Raw genomic sequence first — 19,714 nt, forward strand, 5'->3', positions numbered from 1 at the left:
CATCCTCATTTTCAGCTAGGTCCCTCTGGGTGGTCCTAAGAGGCCACCCAGTGCTGCCATGTGGCTCTCCACACAGACTTCCTGGGAGGCCTGGTAACAGAGAAATGGTCAGTAAATCACTCCAGACCTTTATTTGGGTGTTTTTTCAAATCATAGACAGTAATTTGATTGGTCTCCAGTAACCAGGATTAAGAATCATTGCTTTAAGTGATTATCAAGACATGACTTATGAAAAATAGAAATTCAGTTCAATGAATAAATAGAGTTTCTTATGCTTGGACTTCATTTCTATTTTTATTGAACTGTTTGGGGTTTTTTTTCAGGTTTTATACCCTGCTGGTGCTGGCCATGGCCCTCTTTGGACAATAGCCTTTCAAGAATGTAATTGTGAATGGGCTCGTCCTGGCAAGGTAGGTCAACTTTGTTGTAGTGACGGGTGGAGCTTTGTCTCCACTGTTTCTCAAGAAGGATTGTGTGAGAGCAGTCAACTTTGTTGTAGTGACAGGTGGAGCTTTGTCTCCACTGTTTCTCAAGAAGGAGTATGTGAGAGCTAAGCCTGATGGAGGAGGAGGAAGGGGAGGACTTTCAGTCCATTATGTTACTGCTACTACTAGTTCAGTCCATTATGTTTCAGTCCATTATGTTACTGCTACTAGTAACATAATGCTACTAGTGATATTACTAGTAATAAAATAGCATTTACTGAACTTAGCATTTTATGAAATACTTTTGCTTATAGATCTTATTTAATCTGTACATCAGCCCTTCCATGTAGATTTTGTTGTCCTTTTTTTTTTTAACACATAAGGAAGCTATGGGTTCTAGTGACCGCAGGTGCCCAGGATCAAAGCTAGTGACAGCCACACTAGGCTTGACCCAGGTACTCTGCCACCAGATCCCATTCTTGCCCTCATCTGAAACTTCCTCCCAATGGGCATTATTTCCCACTTTTTGCTATTGTAAGGAGGTCTCATTTTTCCTTTACTTTATTACCTCTAGTCATTAAGAATAAAAGTAAACATAAGTAAAAATTTTAAAATGAAATATTTACCCACAAAGAAATCCTGCTGTATATGCTGTGAGGAGGAAGAGGATGTCACCTAACATTTTGTGCATCCTTATTTTTTGCCAGGCCCCACTGTGTGCATTTTCACATTTTAGCTCATTTAATCCCCAGAACCATTTGAGATGGGTCCTATAATCCCATTGTGACCTTTGAGGAATCTGAGGGACAGGAAAAAGTAACTTGTCAAAGGACACACAGCAAATGAGTGGTAAATGCAAATTTTGAACCCAGGCAGTCTGCCTCTGTAGTATGTGTGCTACTTTTTTTTTTTTTAATTGAAAATTGTATTGAGGGCTGGGTGCCATGGCTCATGCTTGTAATCCCAGCACTTTGGGAGGCCATGGTGGGCGGATCACCTGAGGTCAGGAGTTGGAGACCAGCCTGGCCAACTTGATAAAACTCCCGTCTCTACTAAAAATACAAAATTAGTGGGTGCAGTGGCACACAACTGCAACCCCAGCTGCTTGGGAGGCTGAGGCACAAGAATCGTTTGAACCTGGGAGGCAGAGGTTAGAGTGAGCCAAGATCATGCCACTGCACTCCAGCCTCGGTGATAGAGTGAGGCTCCATCTCAAAAAAAAAGGGGGAAATTGTATTGAGATCATTGTGGATTTGCATGCAGTCATGAAAAATAATAGAGATCCCTTAAATTCTTTGCCCAGTTTCCCCCAGTGGTCACATTTTGTGAAATTACAGTGTGTATGACAACCAGGATATTGATATAGCCCACTAATCTTACTCATATTTCCCTAGATTTACATATACTTAGTTGCTTATATGCATTTACATGTACACAGCTATCATGTGTAGGATCCTGTATCCAGCAGCACAGTGAAAGTACTGAATGAATTCAACATCAAAGGCTCCTTCCTGCATTGCCTTCCCCTCCTGCCTTCCCACTGTCATCCCCAATCCCTGGCAAACACTGGTTTTTTCTCCATCTCTGTAATTTTGTCGTTTCCAGAATGTTATATAAATAGAATTATACAGTAACTAACTTGGGGGAATCGGCTTTTTTTTTCTTTTTTTTGAGACAGAGTCTCACTCTGTCACCCAGGCTGGAGTGCAGTGGCGTGATCTCGGCTCACTGCAGCCTCCATCTCCTGGGCTCAAGCGATTCTCCCATCTCAGCCTCCCGAGTAGCTGGGACCACAGGCATGAACCACCACACCCAACTAATATTTTGTATTTTTGGTAGAGACAGGGTTTCACCATGTTGGCAGGCTGGTCTTGAGCTCCTGAGCTCAGGCGATCCACCTGCCTCGGCCTCCCAAAGTGCTAGTATTACAGGCATGAGCCACCACACCCAGCTGGCTTTTTTTAAATCCACATAATTCCATTGGGATTTCAGATGACTGCACATACCAATAGTTCGTCCCTTTCCATGGATAAATAGCATTCTGTATTATGGGTATGCCATGGTTTGTTTGATCATCCACCTCTTGAAGGACATCTGGGTTGCTTCTAACATTTGGCAATTATGAATAAAGCTGTTGTGAACAATTGATTATAGGTTTTTATGATAATGTAAATTTTCATTTCTCTGAGATATATTCTGGCACATCTTTCTTCTTCAGTCTGCCCTGAAGCTTCCTCCTGGACTTACTATGATATTCAAAATGAAGTTTGCAAATATTAACAAAATATCTTACCATTGTACCTTAACACTGTTTGTTTGTTTCTTTTTTGAGACAGAGTCTTGCTCTGCTACCCAGGCTAGAGTGCAGTGGCGCGATCTTGGCTCACTTCAGTCTCTGCCTCACAGGTTCAGGCAATTCTCCCGCCCTAGCCTCCCCAGTAGTGGGGATTACAAGTGTGCACTGCCACGCCCAGCTAATTGTTATATTTATGCTAGAGACAGGGTTTCACCATTTTGGCCAGGCTGGTCTCGAACTCCTGACCTCAGGCGATCCACCTGCCTCAGCCTCCCAAAGTGCTGGGATTACAGGTGTGAGCCACCGTGCCCGGCCTATTAGCACTAACTTCTAAGTTACTCCTTCCCATTTCCTTTTGTGTATTCCTGTTTGCAAATGATTTGTATCCTTAAAACAAGATCATCTGTGATACTGAGTTACTTAATTGGCATCTCCCTTTTGTTTTACAAGTGATGGCCAAAAAATGAGCAAATGGAAAAAGAATTAACCAGATCCAGTTTCCATCATCCAGAAGTATGGTGCTGATGCCCTCAGGTATAAACCAGTGCTTTGCCTTGTGTGTATCTATTGTGTTTTTATGTAAGCATCTCCTATACTATTAGTCACTATTCTTAGATTTGGTTTATAGTTAGATTTTTAGCAACATATCTCTGTTATTTGGATGTTATGTTGGTATGGTTGTTGATTTTAAACCCCCAAAATAGTTTTCTAAATAATAAAGGCATTTTTAAACCTAGAGGTCTGTTTGAGGAAGAGGACCTGTGTTGGGTGTTGTTGAGCTGTCCAAGTCCTCCCCAGGCTAGATGCTGATTGCCTCTGCCTTACTTCTAGGTTCCTTTCTAGGTTCCCTGTCTTGTTGGTATTAGAATTCTCTTTCATCATTTATTTTAATTTTGTACTTACAGAGCCATGTGAGATATATCTATGCCAGAGGTAATAAAAATACTCATATCGAAAAGCTTTTGGAGAAATTTGAGCCACTGCTTGAGGTAGTTGTAATCATGAAAGCACACAGTGTTCAAGTTGAAAGGGACCTAGAGATCTTGTTCAGCGTCCCTATGTCCTAGGCATGAGACCAGTGCCCAGGCCTGTGACTCAGCACCTTCACACAGTACCTGTGTTGCCCAGGAGCCATTAGTGGGGCTCTCCCCCAACTCTCCGCTGTCTCTTAGACTCACCCTTGGCACTGCTGGCCATTTGGGCTGTGTAATTCTTTGTGGTGGTAGTTCTTTGTAGGATGTTTAGCAGCATCCCTAACCTCTGCCCGCCAGATGTCAAGACTGTTCTGTGAAGGCAGGCTCTTCCTTGTGAGTCCCTGTCTCTGCAAGCAGCAGATGCAGGTCATGTCCGTGAGAAGGACACAGTGGTTCTTGACGAGGACCAGGCCAGCCTTTCTCTTAGTGCTGGTGTACCCCATTGGTCCTGCAGTGAGAGTGGCATAAGATGCATTTCTGTGCTATACAGTGCCATATTTTGGTGTCAGATTATATACGTCTTTTATAATTTGCTAGGTCTCTTACAGAAAGTGAGAGTGAGTTTTGTGAGTTTTAGATTGACCATTCAAAGAGTATTCATAGTTTCCCCCTTTTGTAAAAAACAGGACTGATTTTCATCTTGCTCTCTCAATATGTTTAGTAGTAATAATTGGTTTACTGTCTAAGTATCTTTTCTGTCTAATTTTTCTCTCTTTTCCAGATTATATCTGATTAACTCCCCTGTGGTGAGAGCAGAAAACCTCCGCTTTAAAGAGGAGGGTGTGCGGGACATCCTTAAGGATGTACTGCTCCCATGGTACAATGCCTATCACTTCTTAATCCAGAACCACCTGAGGCTCCAGAAGGTATGAGCTGTAGGGGGCTGCACATGTACCTGCCGTGTCTCCACGGCACTCCCTTCACCAAGCTGTGAGGTGGAGCTCTGCGTGAGACTTTAGGGCTGCTGTTCTCTGCTGCCTGATGCTGGGGTAACTTAGAGCCATGGGGAGGCCATACATGCAGGTGCAGAAGGTATCTAGGGTCCGGGCTGTGCCAAGACCATGGGCCCTAGCCTGCAAAAGAGTTATGTCCTATAGTTGTTTAGTCGCCCAGTTCTGTTTTTTTTTTTTGTTTTTTTTTTGAGGCGGAGTCTCAGTCTTGTCGTCCAGACTGGATTGCAGTAGCACGATCTCTGCTCACTGCAACCTCTGCCTCCTGGGTTGAGGCACTGCCTCAGCCTCCCCAGTAGCTGGGATTAGAGGCACCCACCACCATGCCTGGCTAATTGTTTTGTATTTTTAGTGGAGACTTGGTTTCATCATGTTGGCCAGGCTGGTTTTTAACTCCAGACCTCAGGTGATCCACCCTTCTTGGCCTCCCAAAAGTGCTGGGATTACAGGCATGAGCCACAGCGCCCAGCCTAGTCAGCCAGTTGTTGGTACCAGAAACACCATGTTGGGTGAGACACCCCTCCCCTTATGGAACCAGTGGAGTGGGAATTGGGAGAGAGAGTAAAGAGTCAGCAACTTTTAGAGAGAGCACCCAGTGAAGGCGGAGTCACAGGCTAGCTAGGGCTGGCCACTTGAGATGGGTGGTCAGAGAAGGCCCCTCAGTGGGGTGGCATATGGGCTAATCTGAGAGTGATAGCAGTTCTCAATGGAGTTTTCAGTGGGTTGTTAGGGTCACAAATAATAGTTGTGATGTATGTGGAAGTGTACTTCAATGGCAGTTACCTCCACACCCAGGAGTTACTTTCTCACCTGAGAAGCCCTTGTTCTAGAGCCACCTTCCATGCCCCACAACTGACCACTGTCAGGGTCTATCACCTTCATTGCACATGTTCCTGTATGGGCTTTCAAGACCTGATTTGGGGTCAGAGTTCCGATACGCACACCTGATCTCCAGCACCTTACAAGTAAATTGCTTGTAAGTAAATAACTGTTGAATGAAAATGAGATATTATTCCTGCTTGAGCAGTTGAAAAAGCTGGTTGGAAAAATGAACTCTTGTTATCTCACTCCAGCAGGCAGGTCACTTCTGCTCCCCTTGGGCTCTGGTTGTTCTTCTAATGAGGACACATCATGTTCACCTGAGGCACTCAGAGTAGCCTTTCCCCAGGAATTGAGAAGGGCAGTCATCTTCCCCAGGCTCCCAGCATTCCTCCTCTCTGCAGCCCTGCCACCTGTCCTGCATGTGGTTCTCTGCCAAGTAGGGCAAACAGTCCTTGGGCAGGTGCACTCTGCAGGCCTCCACTGGTGTGGGACTCAGGAATACAGGTGGGGTCAAAGTTCCCCACAGCCAGGGTCCATCTGAACATACCAGCAAGACACAGACTCCATGATCAGGGGCTTAAACCCAGAGGAAGAGTCACATTATCACTGCCCTGCTAGCCTGGTTGTGGTGCTGCCAGAGAAACAAAGCAGGACATGAGTTCTGTTTGTGAAGCAAGGACTTAAGATCAAGGAGGATTTTGCAAAGCAAAAAGAGTGGGATAGAACTTTCTGGGTAAAAAGAACAGCCTTAGCATGGAAATTATTTCCCAGTACTCATTTTCAGTTTGTGGACAATCATTCAATCCTAGACAGTTTTACTGTCCTTCCTTCCTGAGGTTTAAAGTAACTAAACCCTACACTTTTCTGACAAGATTTTAGAATCTCTCTCAATTCATAATTACTCTTTGGTGCAGAGAAGTAATGTTTTCCTAAACTCTCTTCAGTTTACTCAAAAACATAATTAATTAATTGAGGACTTAATGTGCCACATTGGTGCTTACCTTGAAAATATTGCTGAAAATCAGAAATTCACATTGCCAGTAGGGTCTGGGATTTTTTCTTTTTGTTTTTGTTTAAGTAATTTAAGAAGTTTATTTCCTGATAGTAACTTTCTCCCCAAGTGTGCCAGTGTTTCATTAATTGTTCCTTCCTAGGAGGAAGAAATAGAATTTCTCTACAATGAGAACATGGTTAGAGAAAGCCCCAACATTACAGACTGGTGGATCCTGTCCTTCATGCAGTCCCTCATTGGCTTCTTTGAGACTGAAATGGCAGGTGAGTCTCTCTTGGTCTGTCCTCCCGGGAATAAGGACTATTCTCTTTGTAACTGCCCTTTTGATATTTAGTAGTGGAAATATTGAGAGAGACAGAAAATTAAATAATTGTTTCCTTTTACCTCTCATATAGTTTTGTTAAGGCTTGTGAATTGTCGTGATATCGTTGTTTCAAGGCCCTGGGGACTTCTGACCTGGTGTGGTGGCTCACGCCTGTAATCCCCAGCATTTTGGGAGGGAGGCCAACGCAGGCAGGTCACCTTAGGTCAGGAGTTTGAGACCAGCCTGGCCAACATGGCGAAACCCTGTCTCTACTAAAAATATATTTAAAAAAAAAAAATTTAGCTGGCCATGGAGGCGGGCTCCTGTAATCCCAGCTACTCAGGAGACTGAGGCAGGAGAATTGCTTGAATCTGGGAGGCGGAGGCTGCAGTGAGTCAAGATTGCACCACTGCCTGGGCAATAAGAGCGAAACTCCATCTTAAAAAAAAGCCCTGGGGAATTCTGTCTTTAGGGGTTGTCCTCGTGGTCTCAACCCTCCACAGAAGAGCTTTAGAGCTGGATAGCCATAGGTTCAGAGCCCAACTCTACCACTTGTTCCCAATCCAGAGAGTTGCCTGAAGTCTGACCATCAATTTTCTTTTTTTTAAATGGGTACTTAGTAGATGTATATATTTATGGGGTACAGGAGATATTTTTATATAGGCATACAGTGTGTAATAATCATATCAGGGTAAATGCGATATCCATCACCTCAAGCATTTATCATATCTTTGTGTTGCAAACATCTCAGTTATACCCTTTTAGTTGTTTTTAAATGTACAAGAAATTATTGACTATAATCACCCCATTGTGCCATCAGATGCCACTCTTATTCAGTCTATCTTGACCTTCAGTTTATCTGCAGAATGCCCAGTAGTGTTTGTAAGGCTTAAGTAGAGATGATTTACATAAAGTAGCTGGCAGATGATAGGTACTCAATAAATAATACTTGTTATTAATGCATTTATAACTTATTTTTAGATCTATTTTCATTACTAAATAGACCCCTTCTTTTCCAGAAAAATTAGAAAAGTCAGAAGAGCAATAATGAAATGGACATTTTGCTGTATTTCTATTAACTAACAACAGTGAGTTTGTTGGGTAATTTCACAGAGATTCAAAAAGTACATTATGTTGGCTTCCTTAAGGTTTGAGATAGTCACAACCATAGGTCCAGGTAAGAAATCTAGGACACCTCAGACAATCAGTTAAAAGTGGGTGGACAGAGGCCCTGGGTCACAGTGAGGGCAAAAGAGGGCAAGGCAAATCCACCCTTACAGGGCTCTGTGGTTACTGCTGCTGTTGGGCAGGAGCAGCGGCCGCCACAGACCTGGGATTCACCATTAGCCTAGATACGGGCACATGCTGCTCCCTGGAGTAGGCGGTGCTGCCCCATTTAGCACACAAGGACTGCTACAGGATTTGTCCACCTTGTTAAACATGTAGAAGGATCACGACAGTCCAGCTGTTGTTGCTCAGATAGACATAGTTGAAGATGGAAGTGAGCGTGAGGCTGAGTGCTGCCCTGGGGAGGGCAGCACTGGCAGCCCAGCACACTCTCCCCAGACATGCTCACACCTGTGTCCGCTTTTCCCTCCTGAGTGATACGAGTGGGTGGGAAACGTGGGGATTGTTGCCCGGACCCCCTTCAGTATTTGGGCACCAGCTGCCATGACCTCCTGTGAAGCTGGGTCTGGAGAGTGTGCATCCTGGCTGGAGCCTGGTCTGCCTGGAAACTAGAGGTCGGCAGCCACGTTTTGTGGGTCGTGTTTAAGTCCCGGTTCTGCCGGCCTGTCAGCTTCATGTCCTCCACTCCCTCAGCAGCACTGTGGGTGTGAGAGGACCTGCCTCACAGGGTGGTGGTGGCCTGGGTAGTGGCTGCTGCTGCTGCCCCTGTGTGTTATATGTTTATTCATTGTATGTGGGGTTCATTTGGGTTCATTTACTCCCTCAGAGTTGAAACAAGAACATAGAAAACCTGGGCTTCCTGGAAGGTAAAAAGTGCTGTGAACCCTAGAAATCATTTAGACAGGTCTCAGTTACTGAAATCACCTGTAGAAGAAAGTGTGACCAGCTAACGATTCTGGCCTGGGGCTCAGCCCACTGGCACCTGAGTTCTGGTCTTCCTGAAAAGCAGCAGAGAGCAGCTCTACCCATTGCAACTTCTCATCTCTTAGCTTAGACCAGAAGCCTCATTAACACTCCCTGGACTCTTTTCATTACTATAAGTTGTATTTGTTTCTAAGTATTGGTCTTATTCTTTTTGTTTTTGATGTTTGTTTTTATATAACAAAGAGTATTAATTAAAGGGGAGGTGAATGAGAATCCGTAAAATAAGCCTTGCCTCAGACAATTGGCTAAACACCCTTTCTTTCCTACTTGATCTCTGAGTTTCTCAGGGAACCCTTCAAATCCTCCTAATTCCTCAAGAGCTTCACTACCTCTGATGCTGCTTTTACTCGACTTACGTTTAGAAGGCCAGTTCTATTTTATTCCTAGCCTGTGCCAGAGTTTCTTAACTGCAGCACTATGGACAGTTTGGGCCAGGTCATCCTCTGTGGTGGGGCTGTGCTGTGCATTATAACTGAGCAGCATGTCTGGGTCTACCCATTAGATTCCAGTAGCATCGTGCTACCCTCCAAGTTGTGACAAGCAAAATGTTTCTCCAAACATTGACAGATGTTTCCCATGGGGAAAAATTGCTTTTGTTTGAGAATCGCTGGCCTATGCTGTGCCTCTTAGCATCTGATTTGTGCTTTTTGTCTTTTAGTTGAAGTACAGTGTAAGACAATGGAAAGAAGTTGGGCATTGTTGATGCTGTCAAATTGCACAACTCGGAGTAAACGGCATTTCCGACAGTTGCGTAGTGGGCAGCCTTGGACTTTGATCCACACATACTGGAGTTTGTGGCTTTTCTCACTGACCAATGGGAATTCGCATGTGGCTCACGTGGTGATTTTTTTGTGTGCACCCCTAAACACTCTGACTGCCATGTAGCACATCCTCAACAAACAGTCATTGTGTGATTGCTTCATTTTGGTTCTTTCCTCCTTAGTAAGTGGAGGCACTTGGATGGAAGGAGCTGCCCCTTCTTTGTTGTATCCAGCCCTCTCCCCACCCCAGATGCCTGGTTAACCCACTTGCTGCCTGATTGACTTGTCTTACTTTTAGCTTATAGGCTTTATACTGTGGTGCCTCGCCTGGTCAAGTTTGTAGATAGTCTGACCAATTGGTATGTTACAATGAACCGCAGAAAATTAAAGGTACGTGCAGACTGCTGGTGGGAAAAGCAAAAAGTGTATGAAGTTTGAAAGTAGAAGAAATATGAGAATAGCGAGAAGGGAGAACATTTTCAATTGCTCTCAGTTTTTGAAGCTTTGTTTTTCTTTTCCTTTTACATTGCATTTTAAGTATATTTATCATTTGAGGGATAGGGATCTATAAGTTCTAAAAGTCATTTTGCATTATTTTCACAACACAATTATGTACATGTCATATTGGAGGGAGAATGTCAGGGCACAAACAGGGACTACACTGAGCAGACCTCTTAAAATTCAAAATAAAATCATGCAAATATTTTATAAAAATAATGGCAGATACGGCTTTAATATTGAGAGGGGTACTTCCTTCTACCACAAGGGAGTTAGATATTATTTACTGTGGACAGAACTCCTCTGTAGCTGTTAGGGGTTTACGATGAGCAGAGCATAGGTCCTGGTCTCAGGACTTAAGCCAGGCACATAAATAACAATGATGCATAATAGAGAGAGCAAGGTCTCTTTACCGCAGGCCCAATGAAGGCTCCCACTACCCATTAGTCATGTCTTTTTTTTTTTTTTTTTTTTTGAGACGGAGTTTCACCCTTGTCACCCAGGCTGGAGTGCAGTGGCATGATAGCCCACTGCAACCTCTGCCTCCCGGGTTCAAGTGGTTCTCCTGCCTCAACCTCCCCAGTAGCTGGATTACAAGTGTGCGCCACCACGCCTGGCTAATTTTTGTATTTTTAGCAGAGAGAGGGTTTCACCATGTTAGCCAGGCTGGTCTCAAACTCCTGACCTCAGGTGATCCACCGTCCTCAGCCTCTCAAAGCACTGGTGTTACAGGTGTGAACCACCACACCTGGCCAGTCATGTCTTAAAAGGCATTAATAATAAAAGCCTGCAACACAACTGTAATTTCATTTTTGTGCAGATGTATCTCACACACAAATATCTAGAAGGACATACACTAAGATGCTTACAGTAGTTGTCTCTGGATAACTTAATTATGATTGAAATTTTTTCATTATCTTTTTTCCTACAATGAATTGGTATTTTTTTAATACACAGTATATACTTTTTTAACATAAGAAATCTTATTTAAAGGTACTTTAAAGTTTTTGGTTAGCGACTGTTTCTGTCTGTTGTGGGTAGATCCATTCTACCTTCATCCTTCGGGTCCTACAGTTAAGCTCTACCTTCCTATCAGCTCGCCTCAGGTGGGGATAGTCAGTGGGACAGCAGGTGCACATCCTGGCCAGGCCTCCTGCACTCACCTGCAGGGCCACCCTGGTGGCACCGACCGTGGATGGCCTGTGGTCGTGGCCCTTTCTCCTTTCTCCTTTCTCTGTCTCCTGTCCTGTCTATATGCTGCATGCTCTTTGAAGATAGCCTCTTTTTAATAAACTTATTTTTTAATGATAAAGACTTATTTTAGCAGTTTAATGTTTACGTTTCCTTTTTACTCATTAGGGTGAAAATGGGATGGAGGATTGTGCCATGGCCCTAGAAACCTTGTTTAGTGTTCTGCTTTCTCTTTGCAGACTTACAGTAAGATGATTGGCTTGTTTCTAGTACCCTTTGGCCTATGAGCTGCCTTTGGCACCTACTTGCTGCAGCATCCTCCATTTATGTCTATTCTGTATTAGTCTGCCAAAAATAGAAGTTTTATAACACCTTATAGTTCTAGTTCCTTTTCAGAAATCCTGTTAGCTTATACATGTTAAGTAAGGACTAAGAAACACTAGATTGATTCTTACAATCTCTGGCAGTACAATATATGTCAGGGCCCTTGGCTCTAGAATGAGGATCTACAGTTCAGAGTAAGACATACGTTATCTTAATGTGGATTGCCATAATTGTGAGTAATGGGGAGGTTCTTCAGCTAATACTTGTCTAAGTAAATACATGTACATCACAAAAAATACTTTAACTTAGCATTGAGAGGAAAACGTGCAAGTAATTGTTTATGTTCCTATCAATTCAGATATTAGTTAAATAATATAAAAGTGGAACGGCTCCAACTTTAATTCTTTTTATCCTGTTTCCTTTACTCCGTATAAGGCTCCTATTTATTCCTGAGGCAGGAGAATCGCTTGAACCCTGAGGGCGGAGGTTAGAGTGAGCCCAGATCACACCATTGCACTCCAGCCTGGGCAACAGAGCGAGACTCCGTCTAAAAATAAATGAATGAATAAATAAATAAATAAAAGTAAACTTTAATGTCGAAAATGCAAACTTGGGGAGGGCAGAAAGATCACATACAAGGCTGTCACGTCACACTTGTAGGGTTGCACAGCAGCCGGGCAGAGGCGCCCCTCACTTCTCAGATGGTGGGGCAGCCGGGCACAGGCGCTCCTGACCTCCCAGACGTGGCTGCTGCTGGGCAGAGGTGCTCCTCACTTCCCAGACAAGGTGGCTGCTGGGCAGAGGTGCTCTTCACTTCCCAGTGGGGCGGTGGCAGGGCAGAGGCGCTCCTCACTTCGCAGACGGTGTGGGGGCAGGGCAGAGGCGCTCCTCACTTCCCAGATGGTCGGATTGGGCAAAGGCGCTCCTTGCTGTGCACACGGTGTGGGGGCAGGGCAGAGGCGCTCCTCACTTCGCAGAGGGTAAGATTGGGCAGAGGCGCTCCTCACTTCCCAGATGGTGCGGGAGCAGGGCAGAGGTGCTCCTCACTTCCCAGACAGTGAGATTAGGCAGAGGCGCTTCTCACTTCCCAGATGGTGGGATTGCCTGGCAGAGGCGTTCCTCATTTCCCAGACGGTAGGGGGGCAGGGCACAGGCTCATTCCTCACTTCCCAGATGGTAGGGCGGCCAGGCAGAGGCGCTTCTCACTTACCAGACAGTTGGGCTCCAGGCAGAGGCGCTCCTCACTTCCCAGATGGTGCGGGAGCAGGGCAGAGGAGCTCCTCACTTCTCAGATAGTGGGCATTCCTGACAGGCACTCCTGACCTCCCAGATGCAGCAGCCGCTGGGCTGGGGCCTCCTCACTTCCGAAACGGTGCTGTGGCCAGGCAGAGGTGCTCTTCAGTTCCCAGACTGTTAGGTGCCGGGCAGAGGCACTCCTCACTTCGCAGGCGGCGGGGTAGCCAGGCAGAGGCGCTCCTCACTTCCCAGGCGGTGGGGTAGGGGGTTGGGGGGAGTGCTGGGCAGAGGCGATCCTCACTTCCCAGGCGGTGGGGCAGCTGGGGAGAGGCGCTCCTCACTTCCCAAACGATGGGGCGGCTGGGCAGAGGCGCTCCTCACTTCCCAGACAGTGGGGCGGCTGGGCAGAGGCGCTCCTCACTTCCCAGACGATAGGGCGGCTGGGCAGAGGCGCTTCTCACTTCCCAGACGGTGGGGCCGCTGGGCAGAGGCGCTCTTCACTTCCCAGATGATGCGGGGACCAGGTGGAGATGCTTCTCAGGTCTTGATCTCTTGACGTCCTGATCCGCCCGCCTGGGCCTACCAAAGTGCTGGATTACAGGCGTGAGCCACCACGCCTGCCCTGCCGTGTCTTCTTTTTCCTCCCAAGCGGCTGTTTTCATCTCCTGGATTTTTATGTTCTACTTAACCACCCTCATGTTTTTATCCATGTTGCCCTGCTGGAGGCGTCCTTCTTTTTGGGAAGCTTGACCCGCAGTGCCTCAGGAGATAGACGGGGAAGCTTAGCTGGTGGGGGCTGCTCGTCTCTATCCCACCTCATTTTCAGGCAAGGGGTCGGTTGCAGCTGCAGCGGTGGCCCTGGCAGTTTTCTTTTGCGGGACCTGCGGGACCTGTGGCCGGCAGCTGTGGATGGAGAAGACCTACTTGATCCAAGAGCTGCAGGATACTTGGGCTGCCTGTCCTTCCCCACCATCAGCAAACCTGGAGAGCTGAGCAGGTGGTCTTTACCCAGCACCTTCAAGCCCGACTTCTCTGGCCACAGGGAGCAGCCTGGAACTGGGGCAGGGAGCACTGTTGGAAATGGGCCAGGCTTCCCAAAGGGAAGGATGCCTCCAGCAGGGCTGTGTGAACTGGCGACTCCATGGCCCTTGGAGTAGAAACTCACTGCATGCACCTGGGCCTTGTCAGTCTGCTTTTTTTCTGTCAAGCTCTTGAGGTGGACATTTCCCTCCAAGGGCCTGGGATTATACCAGGAGGAAGTGAGGTTTCCCTGAGTCTCCAGGGGCCTAGAGGTGGAGGCTGCTTTCCCATTGCTACAGGGGCCCCTTTTCTTGTCCTGCCCCTGGGTCTTTGCCTGGTCTTTCACCTCCGTTGCGTCTTTGGGCTCTTCTGCCCTCACCTCTGTCTTCAGGAACCTGGCTGGGATCACCTGCTCATCTAATGAAGGAAGTCGGAGGTTAAACTTGCGTCTGAGACGAGGGATCCTCACAGGGCTGGGGTGTCCAAACATCATGGAGTTGGGAGCAGACAGCACGGGTTTCTTCCTCGAGTGGGTGCTCCAGACCACAGGAGGCAGGGCCTTCTGTGGGGTGCCCATGTTCCGAGGGATAAGACACAGCCTCATTAGGGGTGCCGTCCCACCTGACTGGAAAAGAAGGCCCAAGATGTCGCTGACGGTTGAAGAGGAGTGGGAAACGGCCCAAGGTTCCCGGGGCAGGCACAGGTGCAGGAGCCACGGGGTGAGCCGGGCCAGCTGGGAAGGCCTCACGGACAAGACGAGCAGGTTGCCGATGGCATGGCAGGGACCTGTGGTGGAACCAGGAACAAAATACGCTTAGTTAGAAGAGCACGTTGCCATTGGCGTGACCGGGACCTGCGGTGGAACCAGGAACAGAATACGCTTAGACGAGAACGTTGCCGATGGCGTGGCCAGGACCTGCGGTGGAACCAGGAACAAAATAAGCATAGTGAGTTGCCCATTTTGACCGAGTTGTGCACAGACGAAACTAAGGGTCAGAAGCGGAGAGGTTACTCCTAAGTCACCCACTTCTCTGTGGCCGGGTGCACACTGGGCACCTGGGAGTTTATGACATCACCATAGGGCTGGTGACAGAGCCAGGGTGAGGAGGACTGCTTAGGAGCCCAGCAAGGGTGCCTACAAGAGGAGTCAAAGGGCAAAGATTGAGATCCCTCCACTTGTCCAGCTGGACTCTAGCCTCAGGGACGTCCTGCTCCTGGGGGCAGGTGTGTGGCCCTGGATGGGCCCCCCTGTGGGGCTGTTGGGGGTGGGGGGCTGATCCGCCAGAGCCCTTCCCGCCTGGCGCCTGGCCAACCTACTTGCTAGCACCCAGTGGCCCTGTCTTGGTTGGCCCTGTCCCCTGGGTTACAGGGCCAGAACCTGGAAGCAGAGCGCAGGACCAGCCAGATCCTGCCAGGCTCCCCCTGGGGCCTCTCCAGTGCGTCTGTTGCCTGGAGCCAGGCCCGCCTTCTCCATGGCTGCTGTGGCCTCAAGGGCCACCAGGCTCACTGTGCAGGCTTCCAAGGAGAGGATGCGGTGCCCTGACCTGACTGGATGCTGCCTCTTACCACATCCCTTCCTGGCAGGCAGGGTTTCCACTTCTTTTTATGAATTTGCCTGAGACTGTTTCTTAGGTCATCCAGGTGGTCATGGCCCAGCCAGGCTTTGAACCCAGGTTGTGCGATTCCACAGCTGGTACTCTGGCCTGCGTGCCTCCTGATCATGGATACAGCATGTATTCATATTTTTTCCTGTAGTCTGGGGGTACTTAGCATGGTGGCATATCTGTAATAAGCACATGCACACCTAGAAGGAGGTCTTCACTTCAACATGTAAGTTGACCATGGCATGCTCTGGGCTCCAGTCCTCTACAAAGATGTAGGGCAGGGACTACCAGTTGCCAGCACAGCACCATTCCACATTGCTGTTCTAATGGAGACTTTCAGCCCAGATGTTCTTTCTCATCTGGTGGGTTCTCTCTCATCTCTTCCAAGTATGTAAAGATTATGTTCTAGATCAGCTTTGGTCTATCCTAAAAGAAATTCGCCAGTGGATTATTCTATATAGATAAAAGTCAGTTTCTCTGGTTTTCCTAGAATGTGTCTAGAAAGCAAGTACATTATTTATTTACAAGTTAATAGTGGATCAGTGTACTGGATTAAAATATGACCAACATAATTTGGTCATTGTGAGCATGTCAGCTCGGTCCACTCTTCACCACACATTATGATACCCTAAATATAACTCTAGATTTTCTTATGACCAAGAGAAGGACATACTCTTGGGTGTCTGAACCAGGGAAACAGATACGAAAAACCATTCGGGCACTCTACATCTTTTTATTGGAGAATTGAAACCATCTATATTCAAAGATACTATTAAAAGGCAAGAAGTTACTTCTGTCATTTTGTTAATTGTTTTCTGGTTGTTTTGTAGATCTTTCATTTCTTTCTTCTTTTATTGTTTCCTTTATGGATTGGTGAGTTTCCGTACTGATAAGCCCTGATTCCTTTACTTCATTGACATACCTGGTGTAATTTTTTTCTCTTGAGTTACTCTGTAGTTTACATTTAAAAATTTATAGTTATGATAGACGAAAGCTGATAAAAAGTTTTGATCACACACAAACATGCTGTACTTCCCCCATGTCCCCTGTCAGTGCACAAAATTTGCACTTTTTTGCCTTAATTTATATTGTTCTGTATTGGGTATTTATTAAGAACTCATTGTAGATAAAAATTTTTTGACTATTTTGATGTTCAACTTTCTCAAGTGTGATTTGAAAGATTCTAAAGCATCATTTCAGTAACATAGAATTCTCAATTTGAATGTGAATTTACTTTTAACAGGTTGATAGTGTCCTGTGTTTCTGCATTAGTAGTTATTGTTCTTTCACTTGTGATTGAAGCATTCCCTTAAGCATTTCTTGTCAGGCTAGTCTTATGGTGACAAATTCCATAAGCATTTGTTTGTCTGGGAAAGACTTTATTTCTTTAATTTCTGATAGGTAGCTGTGCTAAGTACAGTACTCTTTGCTAACTGATTTGTCATTATCGCTTAGAATATATCATCCTAATCTCTCCTAGCCTTCAAGGTTTCTGCTGTGAAAACTCCTGAGAGTCTAAAGGAGACTTGCTTACTTGTGATTTGATGCTTCTCTCTTGCTAATTTTAGAATGTTTTTCTTTGTGTTTGACTTTTGACAAATTGGTTATAATGTGCCTTAGAAAAGGCCTTTTTGGGTTGAGTATGTATGGGACCCTTTAAGCTTCATGGAACTGGATGTCCATATCTCTCCCAAGAATTGGGACATTTTCAGCTATTATTTTGTTAAATAAGTTTTCTGTGTCTTTGTCTGTCTCTTCTCTCTGTTTCTCTTCTATATTGCAAAAATTGGTTATCTTAATGTCATGGCACAAGTCTCATAGGCTTTCTTTGCTTCCTTTTATTCTTTTTTTTCTCCTTTTTTCCCTCAGGCTGGGTTATTTCAAAAGTCCTGTCTGCAAGTTCAGAAATTCTATCTTTTGTTTGATCTAGTGTGCCATTGAAGCTCTCAGTTGTACTTTTTATTTCATTCATTCAGAACTTCATTCCTAAGGTTTCTGTTGGTTGGTTTGTTTTCTTTAAAGTTATCTATGTCTTTGTTGAATTTCTCATTCAGGTTATGGCTTGTTTTTTATTATTTGATTAAGATTTCTATCTGTATTCTCTTGTATCTCATTGAATTTTCTTAAGATCTATACTTCAAATTCCTTTTAAGGCAATTTGAAAATTTCCATTTATTTAGGGTAACTTTGTGAAGAATTGTGCACCTTTGGTGGTGTCAAGTTTCATTGCATTTTCGTGCTTCTTATCTCCTGTGTTTGTATTTATGAGACTGCTGACATGGTCACCTGTTCTAATTGTATAGAGTGGCTTATGTAGAGAAAGACTTTCACCTGGAGATGTATCTTAGGGTGTCGGTTGGATGGGCTGCATCTGCTTTAGTTCCAGGAGGATACAGTAGTGTAGTATCTGTGCTTTTTTCTTGCCTTTTTTTTTTCTTTTGCTAGTATCCATTTTGGTGATACTGGTGCATGCCTTGGTGACCTTAGGCTGCAGGAGCGTGTGCAGTTTGTTTTCCTGCTCAGGATCGGGGGTTGTGGGGGAAGGCGGCAGTCTCAGGAAGCTGCATGACTAGCTAGTGACTGTGTTACTGAGTCACGGGTTGGTTCACCAGTTTGAGATGGGACTCCCCTGGAAACACTCACCTGGCTGTGGATTACTGGGGTTGGTCTGCAGGCTTGAGATGGGGATCTCCTAGAAGCAACAGGCCCGGTTGTTGAGCGCACCAATGGCATGAGAAATCAGTCCACAGTTAGAGTGTTGCAGTCACTAGGATGTGGAAGGCAAACCTCTTGGAGAGTGTTTTTCTAGGATATAGACAGCAATAGCTGCGTTCCTGGAGAATCCTGTTGTAATGACAGGGTAGCCTCTGGGATGGAAGGAGGCAGTGACCACTAGTTCGTGGAGCAGAATATACTCAGCTATGGCTTGGCTTTCTAGATGGTGCTGTATGTGGGCTCCTCCTCTGGGGCAGTATAGCCCTGTGGGGACACCAAGCAGTTCCCTAAACTGAGCTGAGAATCTGTGGGCACTTAACAGGAGTTCCCAGCAACAAAGAATGCAGGTGTCCACAATGTTAATGGGACTGCTGGAGTTTGTTTGCTTACCTTTTTCCCCACTGAGGAAATGGTCTTCTTGTTCCCAGCTGATCCCGACTAGGAAGATTGTGTGGTAGAAGCAGGGTATTTTGCTTTCCCTTTATTTCACCACCCCTAATGGTTTCCTTGACCCTCAGGTTTTCTGTCTCTTCACTGCTGTCCAGGGTTCTCTCTCAAACACTCCAGTCCAAATGAACTTGTTTATTCACTGTTTTTGTCCTTTTTTCTGGAGGACACAGGCATTAACCTCCTCTCATGTGCCATCTTGCAGGCCTTCCATGACCTTCTTTTTCAAAAGTGGGATGGAATGAAATGGAAGAGAAGGAAATAGTGTAGAATAGAATTGAATATATGAGAGTGCATCAAGCATTATTTCAGAAAACTTTTGTTTTCACTTATAAATATGGGGGTACTCAGAGTCACAATATAAATTTTCTATTTTTACTTAGAGTCAAAAAGTTTGAATTTGCAGGCATATATAACTCGTTAGTAGCTCTATTGAATATACCTGTTCAAATACCAATGTGAGGGAGTCATCTGTTGCCTTTTTGATAAAAAAATGGGGCTTCTGTTAATATATTTAGATCAATGGTGTAACTTTTATATTCATACCTCTATTCTTAGTCTCTCCACTTTCCACAGTATCTCTTGTCTTCACGTGTGGGTTCAGAGCTTTAGGCCTCACCTTTCCTGCATCAGGAGAAGCTACATCTTTCCATGCTGTGCTCATGCTGTTTTTTTTTGCAAACCTGAAGCTCCAGTTTTCATGGTTCTATCATGTGCTAATTTTAATTTCCCCAAACCTTGGTACCTAGTTTGGTAAAGCAAAGCCCACCAAACAGCAGGGATGAAGGGACCTTTGCAAGATCACTGGAACTTTCCTTGCCTCCGGGGGGGGAAGAGCCTGGGCCTTCTTCCATGGAAAGACCTGGAGAGATTGGCTCACTGCTGAGGAGGCTGCTGCTCTTCCCTTAGGTCAGGGAACAATTTTCGCGTTTCAAATAAGCTCTTTGTTCCAGATGTTGGGGCTTCTGGGTCTAGGAATTTGTAGCTGCTTTTAAATCATTTGCAAGACATATGGAGCCAGAT

The 19,714-nt window shown here is 45.7% G+C and overlaps 1 protein-coding gene and 2 pseudogenes across 1 annotated transcript; 2 read left to right on the forward strand and 1 right to left on the reverse strand.

Moving 5' to 3' along the window:
• The window catches only part of LOC100937133 (geranylgeranyl transferase type-1 subunit beta-like), a 382,799-nt pseudogene that overhangs the window by 271,777 nt on the left and 91,308 nt on the right, over positions 1-19,714 (forward strand).
• LOC100432020 (isoleucine--tRNA ligase, cytoplasmic-like) overlaps positions 1-19,714 on the forward strand; it is a 64,556-nt pseudogene that overhangs the window by 23,286 nt on the left and 21,556 nt on the right.
• LOC103889395 (putative UPF0607 protein ENSP00000383144) lies at positions 12,243-14,957 on the reverse strand. The gene has a single exon (XM_054522202.2). The coding sequence runs from the start codon at positions 14,527-14,529 to the stop codon at positions 13,600-13,602; it is 930 nt and encodes a 309-aa protein (XP_054378177.2). The 5' UTR covers positions 14,530-14,957; the 3' UTR covers positions 12,243-13,599.

The sequence above is a fragment of the Pongo abelii genome, chromosome 8 (assembly GCF_028885655.2).
Source record: "Pongo abelii isolate AG06213 chromosome 8, NHGRI_mPonAbe1-v2.0_pri, whole genome shotgun sequence".
NCBI classification, from domain to species: Eukaryota; Metazoa; Chordata; class Mammalia; order Primates; family Hominidae; genus Pongo; species Pongo abelii.

Bases quoted from the DNA above. Each gene is read 5' to 3' on its own strand.
- LOC103889395 (XM_054522202.2), bottom strand. From the start codon at position 14,529: ATGAGGCTGTGTCTTATCCCTCGGAACATGGGCACCCCACAGAAGGCC.